The 15,005-nt window shown below is 53.5% G+C and overlaps 6 protein-coding genes across 6 annotated transcripts; 3 read left to right on the plus strand and 3 right to left on the minus strand.

Annotated features, from left to right (window-relative positions):
- The first annotated feature begins 1,707 nt into the window (after positions 1 to 1,707).
- Positions 1,708 to 4,653, plus strand: PHATRDRAFT_20740 (predicted protein). Its single transcript, XM_002180714.1, has 2 exons — positions 1,708 to 3,748; positions 3,791 to 4,653. Exons 1-2 carry the CDS (start codon positions 1,753 to 1,755, stop codon positions 4,306 to 4,308), a joined length of 2,514 nt encoding a protein of 837 aa, XP_002180750.1. The 5' UTR covers positions 1,708 to 1,752; the 3' UTR covers positions 4,309 to 4,653.
- A 52-nt stretch (positions 4,654 to 4,705) lies between these two features.
- PHATRDRAFT_36289 (predicted protein) lies at positions 4,706 to 6,250 on the minus strand (the record flags this gene model as incomplete). The annotated part of the gene is made up of 1 exon (XM_002180903.1): positions 4,706 to 6,250. One exon carries the CDS (start codon positions 6,248 to 6,250, stop codon positions 4,706 to 4,708), a length of 1,545 nt encoding a protein of 514 aa, XP_002180939.1.
- A 902-nt stretch (positions 6,251 to 7,152) lies between these two features.
- On the plus strand, positions 7,153 to 9,125 carry PHATRDRAFT_46351 (predicted protein). Its single transcript, XM_002180715.1, has one exon. It carries the CDS (start codon positions 7,381 to 7,383, stop codon positions 8,965 to 8,967), a length of 1,587 nt encoding a protein of 528 aa, XP_002180751.1. The 5' UTR covers positions 7,153 to 7,380; the 3' UTR covers positions 8,968 to 9,125.
- A 416-nt stretch (positions 9,126 to 9,541) lies between these two features.
- PHATRDRAFT_13160 (predicted protein) lies at positions 9,542 to 10,483 on the minus strand (the record flags this gene model as incomplete). Its single annotated transcript, XM_002180904.1, has 1 exon — positions 9,542 to 10,483. A coding segment is annotated over one exon (942 nt), but the record flags the coding sequence as incomplete, so codon positions are not given.
- Positions 10,484 to 10,777: 294 nt separating this feature from the next.
- On the minus strand, positions 10,778 to 11,684 carry PHATRDRAFT_12972 (predicted protein; the record flags this gene model as incomplete). Its single annotated transcript, XM_002180905.1, has 2 exons — positions 10,778 to 11,254; positions 11,421 to 11,684. Coding segments are annotated over 2 exons (741 nt in total), but the record flags the coding sequence as incomplete, so codon positions are not given.
- Positions 11,685 to 12,414: 730 nt separating this feature from the next.
- PHATRDRAFT_46353 (predicted protein) lies at positions 12,415 to 13,454 on the plus strand (the record flags this gene model as incomplete). Its single annotated transcript, XM_002180716.1, has 1 exon — positions 12,415 to 13,454. Exon 1 carries the CDS (start codon positions 12,564 to 12,566, stop codon positions 13,452 to 13,454), a length of 891 nt encoding a protein of 296 aa, XP_002180752.1. The 5' UTR covers positions 12,415 to 12,563.
- Between the last annotated feature and the right edge of the window lie 1,551 nt (positions 13,455 to 15,005).

Here is a 15,005-nt window from a genome sequence, read left to right on the forward strand (position 1 = left end):
ACGGATATGCCTAGCAGAGTAAAAATGGCCGTCCGCACGCGCCGAACGTTTGGTGGTCCCTGTCGCCGCCGAGGATGAAAATTGACTACAGAAGCTGCAGAAGAATCGCTTTCTGCATCTGTATTGCTGGGACATGGATTGACGTGCTTTTGCGTGGCCGCTTGCAAAGACAAGTATTCCTTGCCGGTGCGGTAATGCTGTTGGGGTAAAGTCAAGAATAAGACCTGCAGATCCTGATTGTGAAGGGGGCGCATTTTGTGTCCGGGTAGCAACACATCTTCTAATAATACAACCTGTCCTGGCTGAAATTCTTTCGCCACGTTGGAGTTGAGCTCCATGACCAGGGGAGTCAACGCCACGACCAAGACCGGGTGCTTTCCATCCGTTCCACTCCACGATGTAGACGTTGTACCCGCCAACGTGTGTCGAAAGTAGGCATCCTTGATTGGCTGTGGCGAAGTCGTTGATCCCGTCACTCCACATTCCCAGTACGGAAGAGCCAAGGGCGTGTCGTCGAAATGGGCCAGCTTGTCCTGCGGATCGTTGTAGACCCGTGCGGCAATGACGTACCCTTCCGGGGGTTGATGCGTGCCCGAAGCAGAAGATGACGGCACCTTGGGCACAAAAGGCAGGTGACTATTGCTGCTAGGAGTACCATTGGACGATGCAGTATTGTTCTGAGGCTGTTTTTCTTGCTCGTCAATGTGTTTATTGCTGTCGGACGTCTCCGAAGCCGTCGACGAAGCTCCCCACATGCGCTTGTTTCCGGAATGTGATGTACCCTCTGATGGACCATCTTGGGATGCATCCGCAGTAGCTGCGGACGTGTCCGTTGCCGTAGACGAAAGTTCGGACGCTGAGTTATGAGTCGTCGGTACGCTATTTTCTTCTTCCGCTTCTCTCGTCTTGCGGAAACTGGCGTTGGAATCCGGCTGTTCGTGTCTGTCCCCCGGGCCTCCTGACGCGTCCATTACGGTGGGAAGAGAGTCTCCGTAAGTCTCGCTTTGGCTAAGGCTCTTCTCCTCTTTCGATTCGATTGGATCTCCGGAGACTATCGTTTCCGCTCCGCAAACCCAGAGGTTGTTATGACCTGGATTTTTGGCGAGGAGAGACCAATACAGGATCACCACGACGCAAACGCGTGAAGGTTTCATGGTTTTTTGTTTGCCAAATCGGCTGTGCAAACGACGGATGCAAGCAACTCCAGGAGTGTGTCGCACTCAGGCTGCTTAGAAATCAAGTGACTGTCCGTACTTGGAGGAAAGGTATACAACGACTCGACTCCCGGTGGACGTTGATTTTCTTGTCACTCGACACGAAACGAACAAATTTAGGGAATCTCGAAGTTTGCTGGTGTGCGTTGAACCATAGCTACCTTATAACTTCGATGTCCGGAATGTCACAAATTGACTGTGAAGCAGTTTTCGAGAGACGGAAATCCTCGGGTGAGAGGGCCGGGTCAGGTATCTTACCAAATCGTCTGACCAACATTCCTGTCCAGAAAACCGAACGGTCAATTGAGAAATATTTAAAATACTATTTTGTATTTGAAAATGCAAAGACGAATAGTCTGCTAGACCCACCGTTCGTTCTGGCCAGTCAGATCGAAGGCAGGCAGTACCCAATACATACCGTAACTCCGAGCCAGTGAAACAATCGATTTGAAGAGACGGGACGATTGGAAAGAACAAATTCCTCTCAACGTCCCCCAAAACAGTCCGTTTCATTGCTCCCGTTTGCGCCTCCGCCAAAATGCCACCGTCTTCCAAGGCTCGGCTTCCCACCCAAGAAGCGTTACCGGCGGGAACAACTCGCGTTTGCCTCAAGAATTTGCCCCCCTCGTTCTCGTCGCATGATTTACGAACCTTTGTCCGCGAACGGTTGTTGCCGCTCGATCCCCACGTGAAACTTACGGACTGTCGAGTGCTGCTCAAGAAGGACGGAAAGTCTAGACGCATGGGATTTTGCGGGTTTGCTACTCCCAGTACGGCTCAAGTGTGTGTACGGCAACTGGACAAGGCCTATTGCCGGACCAACAAACTCGTAGTGGAATTTGCTACGCTCCCCGCATCGTTGGCCACGACCACTGCGAACGATCCGACGCCTGCCGTTGAAAGTTTCAAACAGGAGAAAAGCTCCGAACCGATAATAACGGACAAAGATCGCAAATTGGAAAAGAAAAAAGAGGAATTCCTGGCGGTAATGGGTGTGGGTAGCAATGCCGAGTCCAAAAACAAATTCTGGGCCAACGATGATGGTCATTCGGGCACAAATACAAGCGGCGATCAGATTGCAACGAAAGCAACTACTGGAAACCACGATGATTCCGAATCCGATTCCGACAGTGATGACGCTACGGATGAAGACAATGCAGATCCTCTGGAACGCAAACTTCCACTACCCGCTACGGAAGAAAAGAGTTCGTCTGCTCAAACATCCGATCTAGACTTCTTGAAGTCCAAAAAAGTGCAAGTTCAGGATCTGGACGATGCAGAAACCGATAGAATGAATGAAGGACCACACGATGACAGTGAATCTGGCTCGTCGTCCAGCAACAGTAGCGAAGATTGCGATATTGTAACCCAGTCCAAAGAGGCCCCGAAAGGACAGCCCCAAATACAGGCAGGCTATACAACAGAAAACAACGATAGTGTGGGCGATCATCATTTATTGGCTGGCGAAGACGACGCTGAGGCTAAGAACATAGCTGCAAATCGCTTGTTCCTACGAAACCTGCCGTTCACAGCAACCGAAGACGACTTGAAAACTCATTTTGAAGCCTTTGGTAGTATAGTGGAATGCCACGTCCCCGCTGACGATCAGAAACGGAGCAAGGGCTTTGCATTTGTGACTTTTGTCAAAGCAAACGATGCCATAGCCGCGAAAACTGCTCTGGACGGCACGGACTTTCAAGGTCGTCTTTTGCACGTCTTACCTGCTCGTCAGGCACCTTCTCTAGGAGACGGCAATGGCACCAATCTCACGTTCAAAGAAAAACAGGAACGATTGCGGAAGCAACAAGCTGAGTCGCAGACTGGATGGTCGGCCTCGTTCGTCCGTGGGGATGCTGTCGTGGACAATTTGGCTTCGAGGCTAGGACTACAAAAAGGTGAAATTCTGGCCGTGAAGGATGGACTGTCGTCGGGTGATGCAGCTGTGCGCTTGGCTTTGGGGGAGACAGCGGTCATTGAAGAGAACCGCGACTACTTCCGATTACATAATATTGACATGGATGTTCTTGTATCGGCCACATCCGACAAAGACGCCAAGCTGGTTGAGCGAAGTAAGACAATGATACTCGTAAAGAACTTGCCTCACGATACTACTAAAGAGGACCTTGTCAAGGTATTCAGTGGAGCTGGGGATACACCTTCTCGTATTCTCTTGCCCCCCTCTCGGACAATCGCGGTCGTGGAGTATTCTCACCCGAACGATGCCAAACGTTCTTTCCGGAAGCTGGCCTACCGAAGATTTAAGAATGTGCCTTTGTACTTGGAGTGGGCACCCCTGGCTTCCAAGCGAATCGACAATGGATCCGAAGAAACGAACGATGAGAACATAATACAGATAGAAAACTCAGAGGATGCCAACCGTGAGACGGATGACTTGGTGGAAGGTCCCACGCCGACAATCTACGTCAAGAATCTAAATTTCCACACAACCGAAGATCAGCTCCGCCAAGTGTTTTCCAAGCATGTGAAAGATGTTCGCACTGTACGTATACCCAAGAAGATTGCTCCCGTAAAGCGTTCTGGAGGCAAATTTGGTACCGAAAACGAGACAACGAGAGAAATGTCGATGGGATTTGGTTTTGTTGAATTTGGTTCGAATGAGTCGGCGCGGACAGTTCTGAATAAGCTGCAAGGCTTCACGGTTGATGGGCACATACTGGAACTCAAACCATCGTCCAAAACTGGCAATCAAGGAGTGTCATCCACGGCGGCTAAGAACACTACTTCAAAGAGTACAAAAGTAATGGTTCGCAACGTGCCGTTTCAAGCAACCCGAAAAGAGCTGCTTCAGCTTTTCGGCTCGTTCGGGCCTCTCAAAAAGGTTCGGTTGCCGAAAAAATTCGACGGAAGCCATCGGGGATTCGCGTTCGTGGAATACATGGCGGCGAAAGAGGCAGCTGCTGCTATGCATACTTTATCCGCTACTCATTTGTACGGACGGCATTTGGTTTTGGAATGGGCTGCTGCCGATGAAGAAGCCGAAAACTTGGACATTCTGCGTGCCAAAGCCAAAAGGAATATTGGTCTTGACGCCTTGTCCGCGAGAATGGAAAACAAGAGAATTCGTTTTGAGTAGTAAATTGATGTTCAGTATATTGATTCAGTCTGCTTGCTTCGCATCGAAGGGGGCGAATCAACCCACAATGTAACAGTGCATTTCCTATAATCAATCGCATCCCACGTTTCTTTCTCGGATGGGATTGTATACTGGATAATATGAGATATACTGCCTCCAACGAGAAATATCATGGAAGGATGAGATTTTTGGCTGGCAAGGTCAAAACTAAACGTATCCAATTCTCTCCTCTAGATACGAGGACGCCACCACGACGAAAATACGTGGTTGTATCGAGCCAAAGCGTAGTGGCAGCAATAATATTCCTATATAAGTCCTTTGACGTGTAAAATCCATTTGTCAAACTTAAAGCCGATATATATTTATATGCAATTATCGTAACTGGAGACCCAGTCTTTTACTTTCGCGTAACGTTCGCCTTGAGAGTTGGCGGGGAACCATGGTCGGACGTGACATTGTCTCCTTCCGTCTCTTCTTTTTTCCAGCACACAGGAGCACCTATGGCTGCCGCCGCTGCGTCTCGCCGAGCTTGTTCGGCGTTGTTTTGGAGACGAAACTCTTCCGGTGAGATTGGCCGTGTGTAATTGGCCTCCCGCCAGATGTGCAAGGCTTCCTGCATGTGAGTCTGGAATCGATCGGGATCGATATGAATCCAAGCCGAGGTATGAAAAACGTGAGACTGACACTCAAAGGCGGAACAAACGCAGCCGGGTGCCAACGGGCCCTCCAGTATTTCTTGTCCCGGTGTGTTCTCTACTTGAAAGGGTAGGTGACCAACAGCAAAGGCCGGCTCCAGTGCCTTGCGGATAGAGTGTAGGAGGGCGCTTCGGCCGGAAATCATAAAGCCGTGAGGATAAATATCGATTATGAGCGCCCGGGGAGGGAGCCAAAGAGTGTTTGCCAAGGCTCCTCCGTGGACGAGTACGTAAATGTCCGTGTCGTGTGACAGCGAGATTTGCTCACGGAGGGACAGTTCGGCCATGTCCACCAATCGTGCAACTGTACCCGTGCCAGCCTTGACCGCGTCTTGGACCTCTTGCAAATTCCGTATACGCCGCGTGGTGGTACGTTGCACGAGAGTTATCCGAGGAGGGTTCTGCCGAGGCAACGACATGGCGTTGGGCGCTTCTTCTTGGATCCCGTATCGATGAAAGACCAGGTGACGGAAGGTAATGGCCGCGTCGGGAGGGTCGAACAGACCGACGGGACGGTTTGTGGGTCGACAAAGTCCCCAGTGACTACAGGGAACTCCGGACCCCGCCAGTAAAGTGTCCACGTGGTATACTTCCGTGGTGGGATGGACCACGGTGACTTCGGGAAGAAGCTCGTTCCAAAACTTATCCTCCATTGCTTTGGCAGTGATTTTCCGGTCCGTCACAAAAAGCCCCCACGGCGCTCGCGGTTGGTGTTGCTTTACGTCCGCATGTCCCGGACTATACGAGACCGCAGTTCCACCGGTCCGGTCCAACAGGTTGGCTACAATTGGTATCATGTCTTCGAACAAAACGTGGTAGGCGTTGCCGGGATTGAGCCGGTAGAGAGCCACTCCCGTAGCGAAGCGCCGACTTTCCGTTGTCGCGTCCAGGAGCGTGCGCCAGGCGAACGCGTCGGCGGCGAAACGCACGTCGCACGGCTTCGTGTGTTTTTCCGGACCATTGGTCGTCGAGCACAAAAGGGAGGGTGGGGCGGCAGAAGGGTCACGCGGATCGGGCGCTTCGAGCCAGAAGACTCCGTCCTGGACCACGACGTTGTGGAAGACGCAACGGCGGGTATCCCTCGAATCTCCCTGGCACTGAAAATGGGAACGACTCGGGTATTCCGGTCGGAGGTCGACTCCCGATCGTACGAGATACCACATGGGAAACAGGGCTCCTACCATTGCCCAAAAGAGCGCTCGTTTGATGTTTCGGAGACGGCAGACCGTCAGCTTTCGGGGCCCCATGTGGTTTTCGTTTGGGAAGGAAACGGGTGGGAAGGGGAAATGACGTCTAGTAGAACTGTTTGGCAGCATCGAGAGAAATTGACTACCCCAGCAAAAGAGTGCACCAACGCTTATTTTCCAGTTGGAAGGGACTATGGAATGCTACGTCTCTAATAGTAGAGAGCAGTAAGAGAGACTGACTGTGATATCCGCTGATTGCAGTGGTTGACAGTTGCATCAAACCCCAAGACCGAGTTGCTGTTTTGCTATCTGGTGCTTATGTTCGGTACCTCGTTTCAGACCTTCGTTGGAATGGGTAGAGAACTGCTGTGTAGTTGGATGAGAGCTCGTCCAGATTTCGTAGGAAACACAGCAGACCAATCGGAACGTGTCCGTCACAGGTAGTCTCTTAAATGAAAAGATCCGTTCGCACTGAACACCTTCCACTGTATCTATCAATATCGTCGGGCAGGCGCTTTCAGTATCTCTTCAAAAGCAACAAACTCCGACTCTCAGTACTATTAAGACTACGAGTCCCATTTGGAAAATCCTACTTACATAAAATGAAGTTTGAACCTCGTAACCCCAATTTCGAAATAGATTGGAGATCGACAGTTAACAGTTAAACAGCATGCTTGATTTCCAGCAACCCTACTAGCCTCGTATCGCTAATACAAGAGCGGCAATCTTTGTCCAAAGTGTCACAGTTCTGTCCAGATCGTGTCCATGTTGGTTGGGAACTGTAAGAATAATGTAAATCGAGTCGGGGCCACATAAACTCCAGCTCTACTAGAGAGAGTGCTTTTTTTCATTAATAAGAGTTGGAGTCCGTTCTTTCTGAAGTATTGACTGTATGCGTGACATCGCGTGTATTCCCAACATGGTCTGCTGACTGTGAGTGTCTGCGTAGCAAACAAACCACCCATCAAGCATGTAGACAACAGGAACCTCCTTCCAGGCGTTGTAGAGTAACACCCCGTAGCCATCGTTGAACACCATTAGGGTTTTCTTTTCTCCCAAACGGTCCCCCGAGCTTACAATTAAAGTTACCAGCTTTCCCATTCTCCCAGTGCTTGTGGGTTCCCCCCGCTCACTGGCGGGTCCCCTTGACTTACGGCACCGCCGGTTGTCACCAACGCTGGTACCGCGTCATGCGCACCAAAAGCAAAAGAAGTCGGTCCCTCGGAACGCTGGTGGGGATTGTTCTGCTCGTGGGTACGCATTTGCTGATGGGGATTGCGTGGAACAACACCGCCGGGACGACGCATCCAATCGCATCTCCGGTCCGCCCGGACCACTGGATTCCATCCTTTTCGGACGCGGGTCCGAGTCCAGTCGCCGTGAGGCCTGCTCGGACGACTCCGGAACGTCCTTCGTGGCGGCAACGGGGTTTGTGGGATGTGGACGTGACGCCGGGGGGACGGACGCAGCGCTTCCCATCCGTTGCCGAACGCGTCGTCGCGTATCTTTCCAGTTGGTACGATCCACCCAGCTGCCCCGACGATTACGCACGCATTCAGCACACCGGGAACGGTACTTGGACTGTTCATCCACCCGTGACTTTCACATCCACGCCACAAGAATCCTTGGCTGCCGATGTCTTTTTACAATCCCACGTGGTCCGGACCCACCCGGTAGATCACGTGCTCTTTGCTTTGGCAACTCAACCGCTCCAAATTTGTATTAACCACTCGACGATTGTCAGTATGCGTGACAATTACTGTCCCGAACTTGTGCAAGAAATTCTACCTCAGTACGAAGCGTTCCAACGCAACACCTCCGTATCATCGTCGACGCATCGGCCGGAAACGGACCTGACGATACCCTTACTGGTGGTAATGGGTGACACCGCCGGACGACAGAAAATTTCCACTTCAAACAATACCTTGGTCGCTGCGTACGCCACGATACCTTACCTGCGCCGAGTACGGCCAGTGTGGAATGCAGCCAGTGTCGGTGGGGAAACATCGTCCCGTACAACTCCCCAAGGCAATCGGCCACGGCCAATCATCCCCAACACATCCTGTGCCTCTCTAGCGTCTCGGCCGCTCGTAGACGGTCATTTGCAACCCATTCTGTGGAAGTTTGGATCCCGACGTCACTACAACCACATTGAACGAAAGGTGGAGGCCCACGATATCCCGTGGGCGCAGAAACTTGACCGCGCTGTGTTTCGCGGATCGCTGACGGGTCGGATGCCGATGGACCGTCCGGAACGCGAGCGCTGTAGGAGTATGCCGCGTTGCAATCTCGTCTGGCAACACGCCAATTCCACCCTGGTGGACGCCAAACTATCGAAACTGGACGGTCGACCCCTTCCAAATATGTTGGATGGTGTACTCTTGACCGGTGCCGCCTTGTCCCAACAGGAGCTGTTACAATTCAAGGCCCTCATAATGCTTGAAGGTAATGACGTCTCGACCGGTCTCAAATGGGCACTCTTGTCCAACTCTTTGGTGCTGATGCCGCCCCCGACTGTCACCTCCTGGGCCATGGAAGAGTGGTTGCAACCCTATGTGCACTACGTTCCTTTGCTCCCGGACCTGTCAAACGCGGAAGCCCAAATGCGGTGGATTCTCGCACACGACCGGGACGCACAGCAAATCGCCCTGCGCGGCAAACTGTGGATGCAAGATTTGTTGTTCCACCCCCAGGCTACTGAAGATAATGCGGCCATCAACCAGGAAATCATGCGACGCTACCGGGGATTGTTTCAAGTCGTGCCGTCCGAAGGCTAACCAACCGCAAGTGGAGGAACGCACACGTCTAAACGTGGATGGTGGACGCCTGATTATTCACCTGGAACCGAGCCAACGCCAGTGATTCGTATTGGTTTGTCGCCCTCCCGGCGAACGCAATACGCCCAATTATGCACAAATACTACCGGGCGGTGACGAATAACTAGAACACGGCTTGGGCAACTGTATTTCTTACTATTTCTAGACGATTGCCGTTTCACTGTAGACTCTTGGCTTTTTGCAACGCCGCGGCAGGCTGCAAGCGTGATTTGTCCCGAATGGGCCAAAAGTACCAGGCCGCGGCGGCGGCCCAGAGGGTGGATTGGACGAGAAGTCCTCCGGGACGGTCGGTGGTAGGGCGGCGGTTCCGTACGTGTGGGACGGCCCACGCCAACGTGCCCAGAACGGCGGCACCCCAAACGCGCACGTGGCGAGACTGGATACGGGGAACGGCGAGCGGTGCGGTTAGTTCCAGAATCGTGTCACAAATGCGTACGGTGCGGGCGTGGGAAGGATCGACGAATCCCTGGCGTTGTGCCGTCTGGGCTTGTCGGCGAATGGATTGAGCCATGGTGTAAAAGGTTTCGTGGACTTGGGACAGAGTGTTGGTCCGGAGTAGCAATTTGCAGGACAGTCCCTTGCGAATTTTGACGACTCCGGTAAAGACGTTAACGTTGTGGTAGCACTTGTCCAGAGTAGCAATGGCCATGACTTGTGGAATGGCGCAGAAACGAAAAATTTCCTGGCACTGCAAGCGCGCGAGGTAGGTCAGACAGTCGGGTACGAGTTCCAAGGCGTCCGTCACCAGTTCGTTCAGACATCCCAAGGCCCGGTCGCGACCGTCGTCCGTGCCAATCGATTGCGCAAAGTACCCCAAATCGTCCGTAGCGGCGTATTTTTTCCACACCGACTGCGGCCAAAAGGCGCGTTGATCGACGTAATCTTCCAAATAATCCCGAATAATGTTGGTCTTTTGCAAAAAGAGTCCCATTTGATCGGAAAGGTGCAATTCGCCGGCGAAGGATCCGGCTTCGAGTCCGGACGCGGCGAAGAGTCGGGAGAGTCCTTCCCCGACGAGTCCGGCGACAAAGTGGCAGTAGCGATTGTACTGTTCGGTGTTGGTGGTGCCCTGTCCGAGATCCTTGCGGACGAATTCGGCCATCCCGGTGGCCATGCGGGCCGTCACGTCGGCGACGACGCGTCGCGAGGGTGCGGCGAGCTTGGCGTAGACACGGTGGCACTGGGGGAACTGCTGCAACAAGCGGCGTTCGTCGCCCTGCCCCACGTGTTGCAAATTCCAGTCCGGATCGGCCAAGGCCGTCCGGTGAAAGTTCAGGAGATAGTCGATTTTTTCTTCGGGCGAGGCGAATGCCGTCGTGTCGTCTTCGATCGTGTCGAGCGCGCGCAGGACGAGGTAAAAGACGAGAATATCGACGAGGAGTCGGTCGGGCAATTGCCGAATGACGGCAGCGAAGGAGCGGGACACGTGTACGAGAATGTCGTCGCAAAAGGCCAAATCGTCGGCGGGGAAGATCTGTCGAATGTACGCGGCGTCCAGGTTACTCCGGAGCGGCCGGACGTAGAGTAGCGTGAGGGCGGCCCAGACTTCGTCCACTCGTCCGAGCTGGACGAGTTTGGATTCCTGGTGGGTGACGACTTTTCCGTAAGCACCTTGTTTTTTGGTGGCGTCTCCGGGGGTTGCGTGAATCTTGGCGGGTTGTCCGGCAAAGAGGGGACCGGCGCCGCCGGCGCCTCCGCAGTGTTCGGCGGGCGGATCCAGTAGGTGCACGTGTTGATAATCCAGGTAGGGGTTCTGTTGGGGATCGGGCCGCATGCAAACGTCAAGATTCTGCCACCAGGTTTCGAGCCATTTTTCGACAATGAGACGGAACCAGGGAGAAAAGAGGAGGTTATCGTCCCGCATCATGGTTTGTAGTTCTTGGAGCGTGACCCATCGGGTATCGTCGACTTCCTCGGGATGCGGTAGTAGCGGCAAGGCCTCGATCTTGTCGACGACGTAAAAGAGAACGTAATCGATTTCGTGTTCTCCCCAGGGCGCGTCGGGTCCGTGCGTGACGGTGTCGGCGGCCCAGTAATGCAGTCGCGTGAGGAAACGAAAGCCGTGGAGGTCGAGGAGGGCGGGGTCGATCCCGAGCTCGTGTTGCAGTTTGCGCATCGCGGCGTGCTTGACGCCCCGCACGGATCCGTCGGCCACGTCCGCCGGCGTGTCGACCTCGTTGGGATCCATGCCGTGCAACGGATGCGAACAACACGTATTCGTCCACACCTGCGGGTTGAAATGGAAGTCAGTGCAGGAACTGGTACGTTGGAGAGGGAGCGTCGTAGCGAGACACCACGGCAACAACAGGACAACAACACAATAATATTACAAAAAACACACACGCATACATATATGTATACCAATCCATATACACACACACACGCGTACGTACGTTGGGAAAGGTAATTTTGGAATGGGCTCGTTGTTGGAGCAGCATCCGTGAGGATTGTCGTTCAAAGACAAAGACGGAAAAGGCTCGGTGGAGAATACCGTGGGGTTGTTGTGCGTTGAAGACGTGCGACGTCTTTTTGGATGCCGATCCAATGACGTTGTCTCGTTCGTCCAAGACCAAGACGGTATCTTTCTCCATCATGTCGTTCTGGGTCCAACCCACTCCCCACGATGGCGTCTCGGGTAACGTCGTCGTCGTCGTCATTGTAGGCGAGGGCTCTGCAACTACCGCGGTATATTGCAATAGTCGCAACAATGACAATAATTAAATACAAACCGATAATTGAAAGTCAAACACGACGAGATTCTCGTAGTTAACGTGTTGCAGGATGGTTTTGGAAGTACTAGTTGTCGTTCAAGTGGTCCTTATCCTTTTTCGTTGGGTGGATGATAGAAATATGTGTACGAGTGTGTGGACTGTAAAAAGACCATGATCCAGTGGTGGTGTGGCATCGGTGCAGGGTCTCCCTGCAGTGTTACTACCATTGCTTCTACTACCACAACCACTAACCTGTTCAAACATTGCTACAGTGGAACGGGTACCGACGACGTGTCTCGTCCAATGCACTTCCGTTGTGGTACCGGCGGCACGTGCCGTGTCGGTCCCAAGGACCGACTCTACCCCGTGCCGAAACGAAACCGCGACTTTTTTCACAGGTGAGTCACGAAAATCGAGCTCTAGGAACCCGGCAAAGTTACAATCAACAATCACGGTTGATGTCCCCACTGTACTGTGTGACCGCGTCGTGTGGCGTTGCCTGCGAGGAATGCTCTCACAGTCAACTCTTTGGCACTCGGTCGTCTCCCTTCATTCCTACACTACGATACAACAATACGACACGACAAGCAATCACACACACAGATAGACGTCCCTCGTCGGCGTTTCATGACTAGCGTGTGCATTCGAGATTGTCCGTATTGGTTCGTCGGGAGTTGTTGGTGTTGTTGGTGGTGGTTCCGAGTGGTACGTCTACGACTCACAACGACGCTGTTGGTTCTCGGCCTGGGTCTGTGCGTATCGTGCCATCATCACTACACTGCCGCCGCCGTTCCTCGTCACGGACCGTGGCATCGATCCGGAATCATGTCGACGTCACCATCCACCGATACCACGGCTCCAGAGTCCCCCACTCCCACGGACCCTGCACCACTCACATTCCGTACCAATCCCAGACACCCTCACAACGAACCACAACAGTACCCACAACAGTACCCACTAATTCTTTACGGACTGCGCCACGGCACTTCGGTCGCCAATGAATGGATGACCGGACCCAACGCCTGGGGTGCCTCCACCTTTCGGGACGACGTGACGCTCCGGGACGCGCCTCTCAGTGACGCTGGACGAGCCCAGGCCCGGCAATTGGCCAACACTCTGGAACTATCCAACGCTGTACCACCACCCACGTCATCGTTATCACCGTCGTGTTCTCGTGCGGAACTCGAAAACGTGCAACTCGTCGTCGTGTCGCCTTTGCGGCGTTGTTTGGAAACCTACGACGCCGTGAGCCCACGGTTGCGGCGGAACGACGGAAGTCCCGGACCACCCGTTATCGTCCAACCCTGGGCGGCCGAACGCGTCTTTACCGTGGCGGATCAAGGGACGCCAGGCACCGCTCTGCGCAATCGCTATCCCGACTGGGATTGGAGTCTCGTGACGGACCAGCCTTGGTGGTACGATCATCACCACGATAACAACAGCAATAACAACAACAACAACCACCAACTCGACGCCACCCCCTACGTCGAATGGCGTCCCTCCCAACAAGGACAGTGGTACGCGGTTCCGGGTGAACCCGAAAACGTCTTTGCCGCACGCATGCGACGGTTGGAACAGTGGTTGCGGGCGCGGCCGGAACGACACATTCTAATCGTCACGCACTGGGCCGTGCTGCGTCACTGGACGGGACAAGAAATCGACAATTGCGGCATTGGCAAAATCGAATGGCGTCGCGACGAGTCTACCGACCCGTAACAAGCGCGCCAGTCGCTTGGGGTACCAACAATAGAACAAACAACAATAGAGGAGGAATAGGATTTCCATGTTACAGTGGACAATGCAAAAGCTGTAGAACTGTCTGGTGCTGCATAGGGTGACTTCGCAGTCAACGGTCACGGCGTAGCGGAACCACCCGTGGCCAATTTCCCAAAGGCTCCACGTCCCGTCAAGGTTAATTGAAAGGTCGGTGGTGAAAGTAGCGGTGGTTGTGGTTGTGATTGTGTCGGTAGTGTTGGACTAGTACTGGCCACGGCGCGGGTCCGTCCGACCAAATCGTCCGGTGATCGCGTCGCCGCGACCCCGTCCGTGTCCCACCGTGCACTCACAATCAAATCGTCCCGACTCCACCAGTACGTTCCGTCTGTTTCCTGCGTTCCCGGACGGTTTCCTTCCACCGTCAAGTCACGTTCGGTCAAGACTACCGTCACGGGAAAGACGGGTTGTTCCAGACGTACCGTTAGGACGGGTGGTGGCTTGCCACGCGTTCCACTCCGAATAGCGGTCGGAATGTGATCGGGTCGGTCCGGACGTACCGTCACGTACAATGCGGGACCGGTTGATGATGTTGTCATTGTTGTTAATGATGATATTGTCGGGTCGACGTTGGGAGGCCAGGCAACGGTACCTTGCAACAACACCGTGGAAGAAGGGAATTGGGTGCCGTGCGCGTACGGGATATCTCCCGTCCATCCCCGAACGGCCGTGGCGAAAGTCGCGAGTGTCGTGCAGCCGCGTTGCCAAAGCAGCCGACGGTGGTTATTGTTGTGTTGTCGTTGTGGTGGTGGTTGTCGTTGTTCTTGTGGATTGTCACCAAGAGGAGTTCCGACCGGCTGAGTCTCCTTGGCGTGAACAAAAAGGTTCCACGCCCCAGACTCGTTTCGTGGGCGACGGTACCCTTTGTTTTTTTCTCTTCCACCTCCTCTCTTGTGTGATGATACTGATAAAGGTGGGGACGGTTGCAGAGCCGATACCAAAGCCAAACGAGGAGTCTTGGCGACACTGACGCAGACGAACGCGATCCAACGCCAGTGAAACATGCCGAGTTGTTGTTATTGTTGTTGATGTTGATGTTGTCGTTATTGTTGTTGATGTTGTTATTGTTGGTGTTGGTGTTGTTGGTGTTGTTATTGTCGTTGGTGGTCTTGATGTTGTTGATGTACAAAAGGGTAGGGTTCCTGCCTCAAACTAGTTCGTTCGTTCGTCCGGGACGGGACGCGAAACTCTCTCGTACAGAGAGATCGACTCGATTTGGGCAATGCGAGCCCGCGCTGTTCTCGAGAATGGCCCGGCGTCCGTAGAAGTACGTAGAACGTGTACGGTGGGGACGTGCGCGACGAGGCCCCGTCGGCATGGCGCTACTCGAGTAAACTGCATCATCGTGGTCGTCGTACCGTGAGCAGTGAGAGGGAGAATCAACCCGTCACGGATCGATGTATAAATTGTGCGTAGTCACCGTTACTTCCTCTCTTACCCTAGAGTAGTCGTCGACTATTCTCGTTCATTCCAGAGTCTCTTCCATCTTTCCTC

This window comes from Phaeodactylum tricornutum, chromosome 10 (assembly GCF_000150955.2).
Source record: "Phaeodactylum tricornutum CCAP 1055/1 chromosome 10, whole genome shotgun sequence".
Taxonomy (NCBI): Eukaryota; Bacillariophyta; class Bacillariophyceae; order Surirellales; family Neidiaceae; genus Phaeodactylum; species Phaeodactylum tricornutum.

Bases quoted from the DNA above. Each gene is read 5' to 3' on its own strand.
- PHATRDRAFT_20740 (XM_002180714.1), top strand. From the start codon at position 1,753: ATGCCACCGTCTTCCAAGGCTCGGCTTCCCACCCAAGAAGCGTTACCG. The intron at 3,749-3,790 runs GTTCTGGAGGCA...AGACAACGAGAG, and splicing joins GAAGATTGCTCCCGTAAAGC to AAATGTCGATGGGATTTGGT.
- PHATRDRAFT_46351 (XM_002180715.1), top strand. From the start codon at position 7,381: ATGCGCACCAAAAGCAAAAGAAGTCGGTCCCTCGGAACGCTGGTGGGG.